The following is a 19,442-nucleotide window of genomic DNA, read 5'->3' as shown; positions in this document are numbered from 1 at the left end:
TTCTAATGTTTTTTCATTTGAAGTTTTTGTTTGTTTTCTTAAATTTACAGTGGCAAGTAGGAATGTTTTTGGGAATTGGTTTACAAAGATCTTTCCCACAAATTCACCTTGTTACCTGAGAATGTTCGAGTCACAGTGATGCAACCTCCTTTTCTTATGCCTCTAAGCATACTTTGCCTTTAAAATACAAGGCCTACCAATAAAGTTAGGAATAAAAAATATAAGTAACAGAGCAACAAGAATAAAAATCAAGTCTCATTTTTCTTGCCGCACTTATGACAGTCTCACATCTGTTCAAGCACCTCAGCGCTTTACAACACTGACAATATCGTATGTGTAAATAAGGTGACAAAACTGGTTATGAAAAATAAGCATTTCATTGAAAGGGCTATGCATGTCTTATTTCTATGGCACTGCTTTTATTCAACTCATAACGGAATCAATTATAATTATTTAAATGGTCCCCTCTGCCTTTTAGTGGCCCCGGGGGGTAGAGGTTCTGGGGAAAGGAGAGGCTGGCTCCAGCTGCCCCTCGTAGGATTTAGAAATAAATCTGCGTCTTTTCTATAAGAGCACAAGATCTTTCTAGCGCGGCTGGACTTGGAACAGTTTCTGGTTCTTTTCTAGGAGAGGCTAGTCTTTCTGCCTTGGCAGGATTTAGAATAGTTGCTATTTGTTTTCCAGCAAAGGCTGAGGTACGTTGGCCTGGCAGGATCCAGTAGTTTCTGAGGCCCATTCTGAAGCGGCAGGCTCTAGACTAGCCTGTGCTTCTTTTCTAGCAGAGACTGAGGTCCTGAAAGGTTCAAGTTTTTTTTTCTAATAGGGGCGCTCACTCATCTCGCCTTTCCCTCAGGGTGCAGTGAAAATTGCACTAGGGTTGGGGTCTGGAGTTTGGCTGGAGGGAGGGAATGAGCTGTGCCCCGTAGGACCTCGGACAAGTAGCTTCTGAGGACATCAGTTTCCTTTTCTACCACCTGAGGTATTTACGCAAAGTGATTCCTAAAGTCTTTTTCGGTTTAAGATTTATAGCACCCTCTCTCGCCCAGTTAGAACGGAGTATAATCAGGGGCAAACAGAATTGATGTTTTAGTTTTTTAAATGGGCATAACAGGAAAATGGAGAAATGAGCTCCTCAGGCCCTTTGCCCCAGTCCGTCTGTCTTCAGGCACGCTCCGCGCGGGCAGGGGCTGAGGGGGGAGGGGAGCGGAAGCACGGTCGTGCGCACAGACTGCGGTGAGTGCCCGCCTGAGGGGAGCGGAGCGCGCACCCGGACGACCCCTGCGGCTGCGGCGGCGGCGCGGAGTGAACAGGTCTCCCCCTCCCCCCTCGTCCGCTCCCGCCCCACCCTCCTCACAACCGTGGCTTTGACCCCGGTTCTGTCAGGAGAGCTAGGTTCCGTGGTGCGGCGTCCGCAGAGTGGCTCAGCCCTGCGGGAACCTCAGGCAGGGTAGGGTGAGGCGACGCCTTTTCTCTTAAGTTCCCATCCCCACTCCCACCCCGCCGCGGTCCGGAGACTGCTGAGCCCCGCAGTCCCTATAGAGCCCTTGACTCGGTCTCTCAGGGAGGCCCCGACCACTCTCGGGCGCGGCCTCTGGCTGAGGGCAGCTGGCAGCAGAAGGGGGTGGGGACGCGGCCTGGGCCTGGCCGGAGGCGGTGCCTCGAGCGGTGGGGAACGGGGTCGAGAGGGGGGCGGGGCCGGGGCGTCCAGAGTGGAAAAGCCTTCCCATGGAGGAGGGGGAGCCCGGGGCAGCGCGGGCCCTCGCGGGGGTGCTCCCGGGTCTGCGGGGCCTCTGTGGCCGCGTGTTGTGCCCCCCATCTCCTCTGTGGGGGGCGGGGGAAACCTAGAGTAGCACTCCTAGTCAAGAGACTGGAGGGGGGCGGAGCCTGGGGAGGAGAAGAAGCGGGGTGGGTGCGGGACCGAGGCGGCTGCCCCTGCGTTGGGGTTCGGTGTCCCATCTGGCCTAGCCCTCTTCCTTCCCTCTCACTTTCCCCTCCCTCCCTCCATGAGGCCCGAGTGGGGCGGGGCAGAGCTGCGCGGGGGGCGGGCCGAGGCGAGAGCGCAGCTCCGCAGCCCGGGCTCCCTCCCTTTTCTCTCTTCCCTGTTCCCTCCCCCTCCCTCCTCCCTCCCGGAGCGGCGGCGACGGTGGCGGCGGCGGTGGTAGCAGCAGCTGGAGGAGGAGCATGTCGGACGGTTTTGACCGGGCCCCAGGTGCTGGTCGGGGCCAGGGCCGGGGCCGGGGCCGAGGAAGCGGAGGGGGCGGGCCTGAGGGCGTCGGTTTTCGCGGTGGAGGCGGTGGCAGCAGTGGCAGTGGGACCGCTGAGCCCGGCGAGCGGCCGCGGCCGCAGCAGCCCCCGCCCCCCGAGCCTCTGAGGCCGCCCAAGACGTCCCCTCCGCCTGGGGCCCTGCCTGAGCTCCCGGCCGCCCCCGACCCGTCGTCCCCGGGCGGGCCTCCCGCAGGTATACCGCGGCTCAGTAAAGCCTCGGCCTTTCCCCAGCCCCTCGATCTTCCTCCTCTGTGCGCCCCGACCCGGGAGACCGACCGCTCCCCCTCTCCTTAGTGCGCCCAGGGACTGGGGACGGCTCGGCGTGGAGCAGTGGCCCGCCTCCTTCCCCTCCTCCTTTCCTTCGCCCACGGAGAGGCTTGTTTCTCGTTGACTTTTTATGGTTTGAGTTATTTGGGGAGGGGGAGGAGGGAAAAGGCCGGCGGGGTTGCCTTTGTGCTTCCCGGGGCAGGGCTGGGTTTAGAGCCTCTGACCGCTCCCATGGTGAGGAGAAAAAAAAAGCCAGCCCTTCCCCCCTGATTTGGAAGGTACTGGGGTACTGACCCCTCTTAATTCCAGCTCCCCCTCCCCAAACGTCCTCAGCATTCCTTCTGGTCGGCGGGGCTTCTACAATGCTGCTAAAGATAGTCCGACACTTGAAGCTTCTCTTCGGGGTTTTCGCCTCTTTAGAAATGGCCATACTTTTTGTCGTTCCGTTGTAACTTTTAAAAAGGAAGGCTCCCTTCGAGGGCTTTTCTGTTGTAAGCAATATCACAAAGGAATTTAAAGAGTTAACATCTTTCTCTGTTCTTTCTTAGAACATCCGAAGCCTACGAGAGCTCCACCTAGTTCTCAGGATAAAATCTCCCCGCGTACTTCGGCGATGGCTAAACCCCAGGTGGTTGTAGCACCTGTGCTAATGTCGAAGTTGTCTGTGAATGCTCCAGAATTTTATCCATCAGGTTACACTTCTAATTATACAGTAAGTATCGGCATTTTTTGTTATCATTAGTTTCGTGACAGTTGATAATTATTCACTTGTGTTTTCAGCATCTTTATGCATGTGAGGGATTTTTTTATATGTATTTGAAGTGTACCTATAAAGGAAATGATGAAAAATTTTTAATCATATTTATGGTATGTAAAATATTTCAGGATTGAATTTATAGAAGAATAAGTGTATACCTACTTAGAGGCTTTAGAGATGACTTTAATTGTATTATATTTTAGAAGAAATGAATCTTGAGAAGTTTTAGAAAATATGAAAATAGAAAAATATGTCATCTGCAATAATTAAAATGTTTTTAATTCTAGAAATCCAACTATGAGAAAATTATATGGCTGGTATTTTGATTAGTTTGACAATCTTTAACTATTTGACTAAGCAAAATTGAGGCAAGGGCTTTAGAAGCAAAGTGATTAGGTACCTTCAAATTGTTGCATTTTAAATATCAGTACATTCAAATATACCACCTTGTAGTAACACATAAATGAAAAACATTTAAAATGCAAATGTGGGAAAAATACTGTACTTGAATTTTTTTTGTTTTTTTTTTTTGTAATCTTGATGTAAAAAATTAATTTCTCTTTTAATTTTTTTACATCAAGATTACAAAAATACAAAAACTGCAGTCATCTAGGATTTGGTAAAGTGAGCAAAAGGCAACATGGTACCAGATATATTCAAAAATTGAAAATAGATTTTAGTTAAAGAAAAATGAAAAGAAATGATTGTTAATAGATTAAAGAATATTTGAGACCAGCTCTTAGTCATTTTACTTAGCAGCTATGTGACCTTGGTAAGGCCTTTGTTTTCATAGCTTCTCTTTCCACATCTGCAAAATGTAATACCTACCCCAAAGCATTGTGAGGAAGTCAATTTGGAAATCTTTAAAGTTCTATATAAAGATTAAATTGTTATTTTGTTCATTCTTACATATAGACTAGAAAGGATTATTTAGCTTGGTGGTTCAGAAAAATTCAAATTTATTAAAGACACTTTGAGAAAAGATGAGGTAGAAAAAGAAGAAAATAATTTGGGAAAGACAAAAGGAACACAAGCTGATCTGTCCTAGAGGATTTGAAAGTGGATGGTAGTCTCTGTTTATGTACAGCACAGGTGAGAGTAGACAAGACTTCTGAAATTGTCATACCAAATATGGAAGGAAGCTATTGAAGCATTGGTAGAGAACTTTGGTTATAGTCATTCGTGACAAGGGGGAAAGTGGTAGATTTCTACTCTAAAGATTCAGTCTCTTTCTCATAATGTTCATTTTACATTTGCAATTTAGATATCAGAGAAATAGTTTTGGGGAGAGGCTATAAAGCTGAACTAGAAGTCAGGAAGACCTGGCTTTTAATTTCTGCCTTTAATAGCTACTGGCTGTGACCTTGGGCAGGTCACTTAACTTCTCAATACTCTAATGGTGTCAAATTCAAATAAAGCCACAAATTAATTAATCTATGTTGTATTGTTATTTATATTGTTAAACATTTCTCAATTACATTTTAATCTGGTTCAGACCTTGAGTTGACACCACTATTCTAGATGGTTCTGTAAAATTGCAAGTTGTAGAGAAAATGTTGGCCTGCCTTGGGAAGGAGAATTTATTTCTAATAAGTATTTGACTGGTCCTGCTTATTGCATGACACAGATGACTCCTAAATCATGGCACCATAGTATTGCCCATCTTTCCAGGGTGTCACCAACTCTTGAGGTACATGAAGTTTTGCTAGATTAGAAGTGAATTTTGGGTTAAAAACTACATATAGAGTAAGTCTCATCACTCAGTTACAGTTGACAAAGTCATTGTTCAATCTCTTCCAAACTCTAATCCAAACAATAATTGTTAGAATTGTAAAGGAGCTTTGGAATAATTTAGTCTAATCTTCTCATTTTACAATTGAGAAATTGTGGTCCTAAGAGTCTAGATTACTTGCTCTAGAAATTTAGATTCTTATAATCTGATTGGGGGAGGTCATTCTTTTTACTTGCTAGTTCTTATTTCCACCGCCGCCCTCTTACTTGCTCATGAATCCAGACTTTTCCTATAATCTGATTTTTTTTTTTTTTTTTTTTTTTTTGGTCATTCTTTTTACTTGTTAATTCACTCTTAGTTTCATCAAAATCCTTATGGTCTCTGGAGGGGAAAAAATGTCCCCTTGTTTGTAGCTTTTTTGAAGCCTTAACTTCAAGTAGTAACTAGTTTCCTTTAGCTACCTGAAACTTGATTTAATCTTCCTTATTTTGATTACAGAAATTCCTTGAATTAGCAAATTTTTTTGTACTCAGGTCCATACTTAAGTGTGCTCTTAGGATCTTTTTAAACTTTGTTAGCTAATGCAGGTAACCTCATGTCAGCTGTGGCCTGTGTCCTTCATTTTTTCAAACAAGTTCCTTTACACTGGTGAAATCATCTTCCCTTCCCCTCATCCCCAAATTATCACTTACTCTTTTTGGAAGTCACTATATTCAGGTACCCTTTGCCATTGTTTCTCTATTAGTCATCCATTGTTTCTCCATTAGTCATGATACTATTGTACAAAGGATTTTGTAAAGGCTGCTTGTATTTTTCTATATTTGATCAGTTGATGGTAAATCTAATCATTCTTGAAAGTTGTTTAATTTCTGAATTAAATATATCTGGAATTTGGATCCTGAATTGCTTACCTGTTTTGCTTATTTCTTTGGAAATAAGATTTGACAAGGTAAATGGAGTGTTGCAATTATGCAAAGGAAATATTGTAATAAATCTGTGTTTTTATGAATGGGAACCTTGAACTGTATAGGGACTTAAAAAAAAATTTCCACAAGATTTTTTGAAATTAATTTGACCCTCTTATTCCTCTGAGGAATTTTGTCTTTAATCTCTTAATTATGTAGTTTCATAATCAAACAAAACATGTTCCTACATTGCCATGTCCAAAAATTTATCTTTCTATATTTTAATTTCATTACTTTTTCAGGAGATGACTTGTTTGATCTTTATTCTTTTGGACTTATGACTTATCAGTTTATTCATTGTAGTTCTAAAGTTTTTTAAAATTTTTTACCTTTAATATTATCATTATGTAAATTGCATTCCTAGTTATTTTTACTTTGCTCACCATCATTTCATAAAGGATTTCCCAATTTTCTCAGAAATCTTCCCCTTAATTTCTTATGACAATATAAAATTCCATTACATTAATATATCATAGCTTGTTTAGCATTTCCTCTTGTAAGAATACAATTTCTTAATTTCCAATTTAGAGCTTCCATTAAAAAGGGTGTCCATAAAAAATTACATATATATATATGTTTTTTTCATACATAACCTTTTTCTCTTTAATTTCTATGAAGTATTGCCCTAGTAATGATATAGCTGACTTAGAGTATGCACAGTTTGATAAATTTATATTCTTAGTTCCAAATTGTGAAATTGTTCAGCCAATCTGAAAACAAACAGTTAAGGTGTTCTAAATATATATTTCCTTGAACATTTCTTTTCTGGTGTGGTAGGTATGAAATGGAACCTCATGATTGCTTTTTATTTGTATTTCTCTAATTATTACTAGTTTGAAGTATTTTTATATGACTTTGATAGATAACTTGAATTTTTTCCATTAAATAAAAGCTATGTGTTTGTATCCTTTTATCATTTGTCTTTTGGGGAAGTAATTCTTAGTCTTATAAATTTGAATAAGTCTTTATATCTCAAAAATGAGACTTACCAGAGAAATATGTTGTAGGGATTTGTTTTCCCAATGATTTTCCTTTTTAAATTTTTAGTAAATGAAGTTTGTGCAAAAACTTAAATTTTACCTAATAAAATTTATCCATTTTATCTTGTATAATCTTAAAATTTATTCAGTTCATGAATTCTTTCCATATCCATAAATCTAAGCAGACAACTTACTTGCTCCCTAATATATCTTCTAAGTCACCGATTCATTTGGAGCTTATCTTGGTACATAGAGTATATATGGATGATATACTATTGTATATACAATAGTTTATAGACTGAAGTATTTGTCTGAAGTTATTTTCTACCAGACTTAGTCAGTTTTCCCAATAGTTTTGCTCATATAGTGAAACCTGTGTAAGGATTTTTGAAAAATGTTCAAAATTATAAAAGTATATTTTAACAGTAAATTTTAACAAAGTTTGCTTTAGTGGTGTTACCAATTATCTGTCTTTCATTTTAAAAAAATTTAATTTTTAGGTACATCTCTTAAGACCTATGAATTATACGGTATTCAGCATTTTTTGTAAGATATTCTTAAATGCAACTTTTTCCCCTCAAAATATAAGTTTTGGGGTCTCAGATTTTTATAATTGATATCTTGGAGGAAGAAGTTCAAGTCTTACCTCAATATAAATTGGTTGTGTTAGCCAATTCAGATTCTAAGTGGTAGAAATATCTATAGTTTGTATTAGCAGGGACATTACCTGAGATTTACTCGTGAATTTCATGTGTATTATGTGTGGTTATCTTGTAGGATTCTTCCTATGAAGATGGATGTGATGGTTATCCTACTCTTACAGAATATGTACAGGAGTTTTTGAATCATCTTACAGAACAGCCAGGAAGTTTTGAAACTGAAATCGATCAATTTGCAGAGACTCTTAAAGGCTGGGTCACTACTGATGATGCTTTACTAGACCTTGTGGAACTCATCTACCAACAGGTATATTCTGTGTTTTGACTTTACATCATTTAATCCTTTAAGTACTAGCTAGCTTTCTTGGCCCCCAGAGAAATAGGTAATATCCAATGCTTGAAAGGTTTAACAGATAGCTTATACTCATTTCACCTTTTTATGCCTACTGAGTTTCATTAGATTGCATTGAGCAGAAGACTATTCTTATTTCCCCTCTTTTACCTATAAGATTTAAAAATAGTATTTTTCTTTTCTCCTTCTTTGACTTAGGTTAAATAGCATGAAATGGAAATGAAAGAAAACACATATGAATGTTTATAAAAAGCAGTTTAGATATGACAGTCTCTGATCTTGTGAACCTTATAACCAATACCTTTTTATCCTTTTTCTGTTGTTTTCCCATCCTCATGTTAGCTATAGGATCTTGAATAAAAGCCATAGAGTTAACTTTTCAACTTATTTAATTGAAGTAGTAGTCATTTAAAAAATGTTTTCCACTGTGCAGTATGGTATATAGTGGAACAATGTTGAATTTGAGATAAAACAACCAAATTAAAATACTGGCTTTCCAATAAGCCCTCTGAGCTTTCATTTCCTCATTTATAAAATAAAGGTATTAGAATTATAACCTCTTAAGTAAAGTCCCTTCCAATTCTAAACGTTTGATTTTTTATAGTTTTAATGTTTTCCTATTTAGCCCAAAGTTTGTTAGGTAGCTAGGTGGCAAAGCAGATCGCTGGACTTGGGAGACAAGAGAATTAAGTTCAATTCCCACCATAGATATTTAACTAATTGTGTTGCTCTATTCAAGTCACTTAATTACTGTCTACGTCAATTCCCCATTTGTAAAAGTGGGACAATAATATATACCCTACAAGTCGTCATGAGACTCAAAGATGATAACATAAGTTATGTTGTAAAAAGTGTTAGCTGTTAAGATGAAACTTTGGGGTTTTTTGAGGTTGTGTACTTTTGTTCAGAATAGTCACAATATGAAGAGAAAACTTATTTTTTTCCTGTGTTTAGTATTTTTCCACATATTGGCATAGATCATTCTACATTATTGGAGCTGGTTAGCTCAGTTTAGTCTAATAGCAACATGGTTTTCAATGTTTCTTGTATAGAATAGTTCGCTTCAGAGAGAGATTTCACCTCTAAATTAAATAGCCAGGAATCTTGTAAATGGAGGTAGTTATTCACAGGGAATTGGGTGAAAAAGAATAAAAGTTTTATTGCATTCCTTTGTGATTACTGGGGAAAAAAACAACCTGACCTTTGGAGCCTACTGATTGAGGATGATTTTTATATGTGAAAAAAACAATTTTGGAAGATGACATTCTAATTGAAACCCAATCCACATTGTTCTGTTTTTGTTATGTTATCCACTTTTCATCATAACACTCAGGAGCATCTCTCGAGGCATAATCATCAAAGAGATGAGACAAGTTTGGGGGGAAAAGAGGGAAGAGACACACTAATGGCTTTTTTTTTTTTTTAAGTTTCCAGAGTGTAAGTTTTTACTTGGTGAAGAAAGTCTTTTAAAAAATTTTTTTACTGTTTATTTCCTTATTAAGTATTTTCAGGTACTATCAAAGTCAAGTTATATTTATAACTTCATTTCATAGATCTGGCGTATAATGATAAAATCATTGTGCTCTCATATTGAGAGATTTTCAAATCTATGTATTTTATCTTCTTTCCTTTTCCTTTGCTTACTTAAAAAAAAATTAAACTTTATTTGTAATTATGTAGGATTTAGTTTTCCTCTGAGATACGCAAGGGGAAAAACAATACTAAATTCTACCCTTCTCACAAAGAAAGAAAATGCCCATATTAACCCAGGCCAGAAATCAGTTTTGCTTATTAGTCTAGTACTTTTCTGTAAAGAGGTAGGTATAATTGCCTACTTCTAATGGTGGACAAGGAAAAATAAAAGGAATTAAAATTCATTTCTACCAATTTATAGCAGCCCTGATAGAAGATATAATTGGGGAGGGAGAGTATTGTTCATCTATTAATCGATCAAGAATGTGTGGCAGATTAAGAGCAGGCCTAGAATCATAATATCTAAAAATATTGTAGTTTTTAATTCACCAGGGAAAAATAAAGCTTTCATTTAACTAGTAGTTTAAGTTCTATATTGTGTTAGCTTCATTGTGTAAAAGATGAACAAGCCATAATATTTGCCCTAAAAGAATTTATCATCTACTAGAAAAGATAAGAACAGTACACAAATAACTAGTCCAAATCAGAATGTTGTTTAAAAAAAAAAAAACCCATTCAAGAGATTAAAAAGTGCTGTGCTGTCTTGTAGAACTATTGTCTAGAAAGACCATTTTTTCTTAGTTTTTGACTTATTAAAATTGAGACTTATGGTAACTTATAGCAATAAAACTATGTGAAATTAAATTAGGATTTTATTTAAGGCCAGTAGGGGGGAAACATTTACTAAGTGCCTACTATGTTCCAGACTTTAGAGTAAGTAGTCATTCCTTTTATTTTTTTAATTAAGAAAATTTTTTTTGGTCTGGTCTCTCTCTTGCCCAGGATAAAAGTCCAGCAGCTACACAGTTTGATCAGCACAGAAGCACAGACCTCTTTTGTTTCTCATCTAAGCTAGTTTACTCTTCCTTCAATAGCCTGGTAGTTCTTCATTGAGGTTCACCGAATTCCTATCAGCTCTAGTTCAGAGAGCCAGTCAGCTTTAGCACTAGTATACTCCAATACTTTCCTATCCCAATCTGCCAAGCTTAGCAGAAATTACCCATGAGTACCTTCACCCTCCTACTTTGATCCTCACTCCCTACAATAGTGTCTTTTTCCAGAAGGTTCCAATGTTACTTTAATTTTTGAATATGAAAAATTCTAGTGAAATGGAGGGAAAAATAGGCCAAGAATTAAACAAAATATGTTTAGAATTCTAAATTTAGAATTTAGAATGTCCTTAGAACTAGGAGAAAGTATGGCAAGAATATTTGGATCCATTTTCCTGGTATGCATTTGGAATAACAGGTAGTGTGCCTCAGAAAGATTTGTACATAAAAACCAGCTTTTCTTTTGATTTTTTTAATCTCTAAAAGGATTAAGAGAAGGAGGAACACTAAATAAATGAGAGAAGAATCAAAATTTAGCTCCTGTTTCACCTACTCTTGAGATAATTAGGTGGATAAGCTGTAGGTGGATAAGCTGCTGTACTGGAGTGAGGAAGTCCTGAGATCAGATCCCTCATTATTTTAACCCTCAATTTCCTCATCTGCAAATGTGAAACCTAGCCTTTAGCTTTTATAAAACTACATGGCCACAGAGGCAGTTTTTCAGATGCTAGGGACAGAGTGTTCTTTTTGATTTATCTTGAGCTACTTTGACGAATTTTTTTTCTACTAATATTTTCAAAAACTAAATTATTTTATAGAAAAAGAATTTAAAATTTTGTAAGAACATTCTGGTGCAAAATATATAGGTTCTTGCTGAGAAACGTTTGAGGAAATATCACTTGATTTCGTAGTAGTTTTGCAGAGTACTAGTAGTATTAGAAGTCTTTTAAATACATAAAATAATAATCTGAAATGGCAATTTAAACTTATGGAGTACTTCTCAGTGTTGTTTTGTTTTGTTTTGTTTTTTAAGAAGCCCTGTTGCAAATAGTAGAATCCCTATTTAATAGATGAAGAAAGGGGCTTGGAAAGAATTGGACTGCAGATGCAGCTTCCGTCAGACAAGTTCATAGTCACATTTAATGAAAATAAAGTTCTTCTCTCAAAGCCATTGGCACTGCCAAATTATTCAATTTTAGAAAATGATAAGATTTTTATCAGTGGAATTGACAGTGATAGATGTTTTGCTGTTGCCTTCTAAGGACCATTACACATTTTCCATCTAATTTGTAGCTGAAACCTTTTATATGTGTTGTGTCCCCCATTAGAATTCAAGCTTCTGGAAAGACTCTTACCTTTCTACTTTGTATTCCCAGCACTTAGGATGGTGCTTTTTGTTTATATTATTGCTTTAAAAGTTTCTTTCATAGATTCATTCAGTTACAACTTTTTGAATTATTCATGAGAAAGGTATCACATTGTGTCTTTTTGTTTTGTTTTTCCTTAAAAACTTGTCCTTTTCAGTATTTGTGGATTAGGATAGCTAGTTTTAATAAAATACCTTCAAAGGGGACTGGTACGTTGTTTTATTGTATTATGGTCTCTAATACTAGGTATTACTAGGAGAGATATGAATAGTATTTCTGATTTACTGCCTTGAATACTGTAAAACCACTAAACTACAGGAGGAACTTTGTGTGGAGCCAAAAATAGAATTGCCAAAGATTTCCCCATAGATTTGCAAAGCTGAGTCTAATGTTCTCTTGGATGTGGTTGCCAGAATTGTGGCAGTTGTTAACTGTTGTGCTGATATGATAAGTAAATAAATGGGGAGAAAAGGGCATTTTATTAAGTGTTTACTACAGACCAAGCAGCATGGATACAAATAGAAAAAACCCAAGGGCAGGGACACAGTTCACACTCTTAATTGGGGAGAATTAGACTTTACTTGACAGCAGGAAGAACTTAGTCTTTACTAAAAGCAATAATAAAATGACTTGCATAAGCATCTTTAAATAGATTAATTTCTGAATGCAATAGATAGGAAAGCAAACTCATTTTGTTTACTAAAAGTTGTTAATTCTAAATTTTGTTTTTCTTATTTTATTTGAATTTCCATCTTATCCATCACCAAGAAAGTCTTTCCACCTAGCCATTTTAATGGATGTATTTATGTATGGCCTTTAATAATTTCAAAACAAAATTCCAAAAGATTGCACTACATCACTAGTTAAAAAGTTGTCAAAATTAACCCATAGAGAGGACATTTGTTCTTTACAAAAATAATACAATAAAGAGGACATTTGTTCTTTACAAAAATAATACAATAAAATGCCTTTATGATATTGGCATAAGGAATGTAATTCATTAATTTACATTAACCAGGCAATATTGAGATTTTATTGTGTACTTTTTACTTAATATTTGGAAATTGGAAGGGGAATTAAATTTTCCTTTCTCCCTTTATATAATTTCTCATATCTACTTTTAGGAATGTTATAGTTGGGTCATTGAACTCTGGAATTAGATAACTAGATTTTAAAAACCTGCATAAGTGAAATATCAAAGGACTATTACAATTTTTTTCTCCCTTCTGTTTTCTTGAAAACCTAAATGATTAAAAGCAATGAAGGAATTATTTGTTTCTTTGATATAAACCATAAAGGGAAAAGCCAGAAATTATTTTAGTTCTTTGTTAGGTCAAAGATGACCAAATAGAGCGCTGAAGTCAGGAGGACCTGAGTTCAAATGTGATCTCAGACACTTAACACGTCCTGACTCTGTGACCCTGGGCAAGTTCTTAACCCCAGTTGCCCCCCCAAAAAAAGCAAAAAGCCAAAAAAAAAGACAAGATAGAAATTTAGAATTTGCATTCTCATTGGACATTAAAATCTAGAACTGTGTTCTAAGCTAAATATGGAGTTGACTGTCCTAATGTATTTTTGCTGATGTGAGGCTTCAGAACATGAATTTAAAAAATTTTTCATTAAGGAGAATGTAACTTATGTATTTAAAATATTTTAATACAGATGAAGAAATTTTAAGGTATTAAGCAATTAAGGAACTGAAATTTGGTAACAGAAACTAAGAGTCATGTTACAGGTCATTATATTTACCCTATATAATGTTGCCATACAGAAAATACAACTATGTGTGTGTGTGTGTGTATACACACTTATATATTTTTTTCTTTAACATGGGTACATTTTGTCATTCTGTAAGACCTTTTATAAGTTCTAAGTGGGGTAGAACATATTCTTTGGAATTTGAGTAGAGTTCATTTATAAGGTGTTTATAACGTAAAAATTGCTGCTGATTTCATGTATGTGTGTGTTTTGTGTAAGTACATATATATGATTATAAATTGTGTTTTCTTACTAATATGAATATGATTTCCTTTAGCCCTTCCGCACTTTAGAACTTCTCTAACTGAAAAAGGCACCAGCCTCATCCTCAGTAGAAGGGACTACATTACAGGCTTGTGCTAGCTGTCATACCTAACTGAAAAAGAGGATTTATTAAAAGACATGTCATTTCTAGCATCTCCTCTGGTACTCTTAATTAGTTTGAACCTAGTGGGTTCTGAATATACTATTGTATTGAGTATTAGGTATTTATACTTTTTTGTCACAGGAATAAAGTTCAATAAAAGTTGTTTTTTCTCTTGAATTTGCTGCATTAAGTAAGCACTGGGGAAGACTGTTTTACTCCAAACATTTGGACATTTATCTGCTTAGTAATAGAGCCAGTTCTTTGTGTTGAAATATATCAATTTCTTAAATGTATTTATTCCAGAATAATTTTGTTTTCATTTTTAAAGTATTTTTAAAAATTAATTTACATATATGGTTTATTTCATGTAAAAATTATTGTATTCCTATTTTCTATTAAAAGGCCACAACTGTACCACATTTCTCTTACATGGGAGCAAGGCTGTGTAATTATTTGTCTCATCATCTAACCATTAGTCCACAAAGTGGAAATTTCCGGCAGTTACTACTTAAAAGGTAATGGAAAATAAATGTAATTCATCAAGTTCTTCCATACCTCCTTCATTTTTATCTTGAGCTTTTAAATTACAGGCATTTAAATCAGCCTTGGTATTATATCCTTTTTTGTTTCTTAGCTACCTATTATAATGTTAACTTGTGATTCTTTATTCTTACCCTCTTGAATGTATCCAACTATGCTGCATGTTTTTCATTTTCTAAGGTTATATAAAACCAGATGAAGATGGAATTCTTGAGCAGGATAAAAGCACAGCCAGCCTAGACTATATGAACACTGTGTTAGGGGTTAGCTATCCTGCCTCAACATCCTAATCTGTATAGGTTAGGTTACTACTTATCTCTTCTAAAAGAAAAATAAAGTTAATTTTTTAAAAGATAAACTTTTTTATTTAACATTTTCCCCAAAGTTCAAATGCAAACATATAATTTAACACTAATGTATTTTAAATTACTGACAGCATATTTATTACAAACAAATTTTTATTAACCTTGATATGTTGCACAGTATATAGAAGTCTGTAGGGGCAAGGGAAGAGAGGTATTTACACTGCAACTTTGAGATGGTTATCAACTGAAAATATCTCTTGAAAGTAGGCCAATGGGTTGAAAATATAAAGTTGTTTGGATTTTGGCTTTGAAATTTTTACTTTGCGGATGTAATAAAGGTTAATGAATTAAAAATCCTTCACTGTTAGATAGAACAGAATTCTTTACTCACAAGTAAAACAAACTTATATAAGTAAGAACTTTTTAAAAGGATTGGGCTTTTTCATTTATGCACATAGAACTTTCCTCCACTAAAATCCTCACTGTGGGATGGAAAAGGCTGGAGAGATCATGATAGAAAAAAATAAGCTCTGACAAATCTCCCAAGGTTTTGAATACATATTTGGAAGTGGATTAAATGTTAGTCAGGTGGGATCAGCTTAATTAAAATTAAAGAAGCTTAACCCCAAATTGATGGAAGGACTGAATTTTTTGACCACAGCAAATCTTGAAGTTTTGTCTACTAAATTGTTGAGAGGTTGCCCTGGGGGAAGTATCCACACAAGTGAAATCAAGGATCTTTGCAGTATTGAGGAAATTGTATAGGATGGGGAAGAGTTAGGGAAGATTTATGCTAAATCAATGTATTCGACCTGTGGGTTTTTTAAACTTGAATAAACTTTGAGGTTGCCAGTGACCATGACTGAGTTTGATAGTAAAGGAATCAGGAAGGCACAAAGAAAGGTTAGTTAATTAGTAGGTAAGTCTTTTAGAGTCTGTGTCTTGGGGTGAAAAATTCCTTAATTCCTTTCCTCAATAATAGATTGATTTCCCCCCCCCCTGTAGTAATACTTATTTGAATCAGTTTGGGAGGAGGATACTTTAAGCCTTTGAATGTGTAGTCTGAAGTCCCAATAGAACAACATCTCACTGATTTCCCTTTGTCACATCTTTTATCCATCCTATTTTCCAGTCAGTTGCCAAATTGTTATTCCTAAAACATATCCTACTTTTTCCATCCCTCCCTCCCTCTTCCCCCCCTTACATGCTTGTAGAGTAAAATATGAAATCCTTAGCCTGCCTTTCACTATTTGGCTGCCATATATCCTTCCTGCCTTTCCAATCCCAACAAATTGACCTTTTAGCTACTTCCCTTTTTTGGCATTAGATTTCCTGCCTCTCTGCTTTTCTACAAGTGGTCCTCTGTGCCTAAAATGCACTCTCTCCACATCTGTGGTTACAGTTCCATTCTTTAAAGTACAACTTAAATACCTCTTACATGACATCTTTACCTATCCTGTATACTTAAATATCACTTTGTTTTTCCTCCTCTCTCTTTCTTAAAGCAGTATAAGAATAGTGACTGTTTCTATCTGTATTCCTAGTACTTAGTTTAGTACCTTTTTGCATATTAGAACTTACATTGTTGAATTGATGTTTATTATTTTTATATATTTGTATGTGTATGCACACACATTTTTAAAGACATTTTCTAATTTTTTTTTCATAGTTGATTGTGTGAGAATATAAACTCAGAAGAAATGTTTATGAAAATATTTTAAAATCCTGAGAGTTTTTATCTTTGTGTGTGTTAGATGTCGAACTGAGTATGAAAACAAAGATCAGGCTGCAAAAGGAGATGAAGCTACCAGAAAACGATTTCATTCCTTTGTACTTTTCTTGGGTGAACTTTACCTTAATTTGGAGGTAAGAAAGCACAATTCTTATTGATCTGTCTTGAAAACATTTACATTGTTGAGTAATTTTTATATTAGTTATTTTGTTTTTAAAAAATAATTTCATAACTGTATGGACATGTACACATATATTATATTTAACTTATACTTTAACATATTTAACATGTATTAGTCATCCTGCCATCTGGGGGAGTAGATGGGGGGAAGGAGGGGAAAAATTGGAACAAAAGGTTTTGCAATTGTCAATGCTGAAAAATTACCCATGCATATATCTTGTAAATAAAAAACTATAATAAAAAATAATTTGAGAATCAGCTTTTTGGAAAAGAATTTGGAACAACAGGTACAATTACTTTTCTATTATTTTTAGGTAAAAAATAATTGGAAAAGTAATTTGTGTGTATTATGATTATTAAATAAAGCAGATCATTCTTTGTTAAAGTTGTCTTGACAATGATTCATTGATTAAAGTTGCAGTAAGTTGGAAAATATTTGAGATATTTATTCTTTGAAAGTATTATATTACAAAATAAAGGTATTCTAGTATTTCATTATGGCACATAGGAACCAAAATTGAAATTAAAAGAATTTTGCTTAGACTTATTTCACTGTTTCTCATGCACTATTTTTGGATCAATAGCTATTACATCATGATAACATCTGTTTTGAATTGGGCAATTTCTGCTATTAACAAATATTATATGCTCTTTGATTATCATTTGAAGCTTTTCACAATCAAACTCCTATCTACCTCTCTTTTATTTCAGTGATTTAAATTATAGAGTCCTCAAGGACTTCGGGTAATTTTTTTAACTATCCTGGTCCTCAGTTGTTTCCTCGTGTTTAAAATGAAGGGATAGGGTTAAATAACCTCTAAGGTCTCTTCTTGTTCCTAATAGTAAATCTTACTATTCTATGAAATGAAATTGGTTATCTCCAATATTTTTACTTCATATAGGACCTGCATTTGACATGACAAATACAATAACTCGATTAGATGGTTCCTATAAATTTTTCCTTTCAGTACATATTTGTAGAGAAGGGACTATGAAGTAAATTTGAAGTCATTCCCTTAAGATTCAGTTCTAGCTTTACTTGTGAAAGTTTCTCTGAATCACCTGAGACCATAAATAATCTTTCTTCTGAAATAGCATTAACCATTGTTGTTTATTCTATATTGTATTCACATATATTTGCTTTCTCATCTAGTTTATTAATTATGTGAAGGAAAGGTTTGTTTTTTTTTATTTTGTTTTGTTTTGTTTTTTTTTTTTTAACATTTCATTACAGTGCCATATACCAGTTCATATAAGTGTTCAGGAAATATAAAATATATATTGATTGTTTTATTCCTCTGGCATAATCTGTGGCTCATATCCATGCTAAATGCTTTTAGTTCCTAATATTGGAGACTAATATGAAGGATACAAATGTTTGAAAACACTAAAGTTTGTAATATAAAGGAGATAATAAAGGAGAAAAAAAGATGTAGAAGAAATAGATTCAGTAGTATTAGACCTTGATGAACTACTTTATAGGGTGAGAGTATTGTTGAAGTGTAAAATGGATAATTTTGATTACATTAAATTAACATTTTCTTGAATAAATAAAACCTATGCAGCCCAAAATAGAAGAAATGCAGAAAATTGGAGAAAAGATTTTTCATAGGCAGTTTTTTTAGGATGTGATTAGATTGTGGAATGTCATGGTGGGTTAGCAAAAAATTTAGTAGATTTAGAAAAACGTGGAAAGGCTTGTACTTATGAAGGATGATGCTATCTACTTTCAGAGAGAGGATGAATAGAAATAAGCATAGGAGAATCTTACATATGTGTATATGTGTTTACATGTGCATATTTATAGACATCTATTTTTGTGTACACAGCAGAGAATAAAAGAATACCTACAATGGAAGCAAAGAAAAGCTGGGCAGCTTTGAAAACTGTAATTATTTTATTACATAGGCCTTTTTGAAGTAGAAATTTTTTTTTTATATTTGATCCTCTTTTGTGTTATGCTGTATACCTGGCAGTATATCTATTTTTTTCCCTCTTCATTTTCTATTTAAGTTTAAAATAAGCAAAAAATAACCAAAAAAGCCATTTTTTCCAATAAATATATATTTTTAATCAGAACTATGATTTCTTTAATATAGGGAATTCTAGGTGAGGAAACTTAAATCAATTAGCACAAAATAGCACCTTCTCAGTAAATTTTTAAGGGTTGCTTGAGAGATAAGTGAACTTGACTTGAACTCAGACGTTCCACAGTCAATCAACCAGTAATCATTAAGTGCTTAGTGTGTGCTAGGTATTGGACACACAAGAAGTCAGGTGCTGGTGCTCTACATACTATGCTATTCAGCTTCTTATTAATATTTGAGTACACCTGTGTATAGGTTTGAATTAATGGTTAGCTTAATTTAGTACAGGGAAATTTTGGCCAGCTTTTAATTACTTGGATTATCTGGGCAATTTGACTTATTTTGTCTTAGCATTTTTCTCATTTTCTACCAGTGCACAAGAAAGGGAAATGATAATAATTTACTTATATATAATGCTCAACAGTTTGCAAGGTGTATTTCATTTGCTTTTCAAAACAACCTGATGACATAAGTACTGCAGAGACAAAGAGACTGGGAGTTACTTGGTATATTGTCATACTTATAATAAAGTGGTTCCTACTCTAAATTTATTGCTTTTTCCCATTGTATTCCACCTGTTTGGGTGAAAGAGTGTTAAGATAAACTC

The 19,442-nt window shown here is 35.5% G+C and overlaps 1 protein-coding gene across 5 annotated transcripts in view; it reads left to right on the top strand.

The window, feature by feature from the left end:
• Positions 1–808: 808 nt before the first annotated feature.
• PAIP1 (poly(A) binding protein interacting protein 1) overlaps positions 809–19,442 on the top strand; it is a 41,253-nt gene continuing 22,619 nt past the window's right edge. For 2 of the 5 annotated variants that reach the window (XM_051990543.1, XM_051990538.1), the window contains exons 1-5: positions 2,077–2,458; positions 3,081–3,244; positions 7,744–7,932; positions 14,394–14,506; positions 16,591–16,702. In XM_051990543.1, the coding sequence (XP_051846503.1) occupies positions 2,182–2,458; positions 3,081–3,244; positions 7,744–7,932; positions 14,394–14,506; positions 16,591–16,702 (855 nt within the window). In that variant the 5' untranslated portion in view covers positions 2,077–2,181. The other 3 variants (XM_051990554.1, XM_051990549.1, XM_051990546.1) reach the window with 3 other exon arrangements.

This window comes from Antechinus flavipes, chromosome 1, assembly GCF_016432865.1.
Source record: "Antechinus flavipes isolate AdamAnt ecotype Samford, QLD, Australia chromosome 1, AdamAnt_v2, whole genome shotgun sequence".
NCBI lineage: Eukaryota > Metazoa > Chordata > Mammalia > Dasyuromorphia > Dasyuridae > Antechinus > Antechinus flavipes.
Note: the sequence above shows the minus strand (reverse complement) of the source record. Positions and strands in the feature narration are given on the sequence as shown.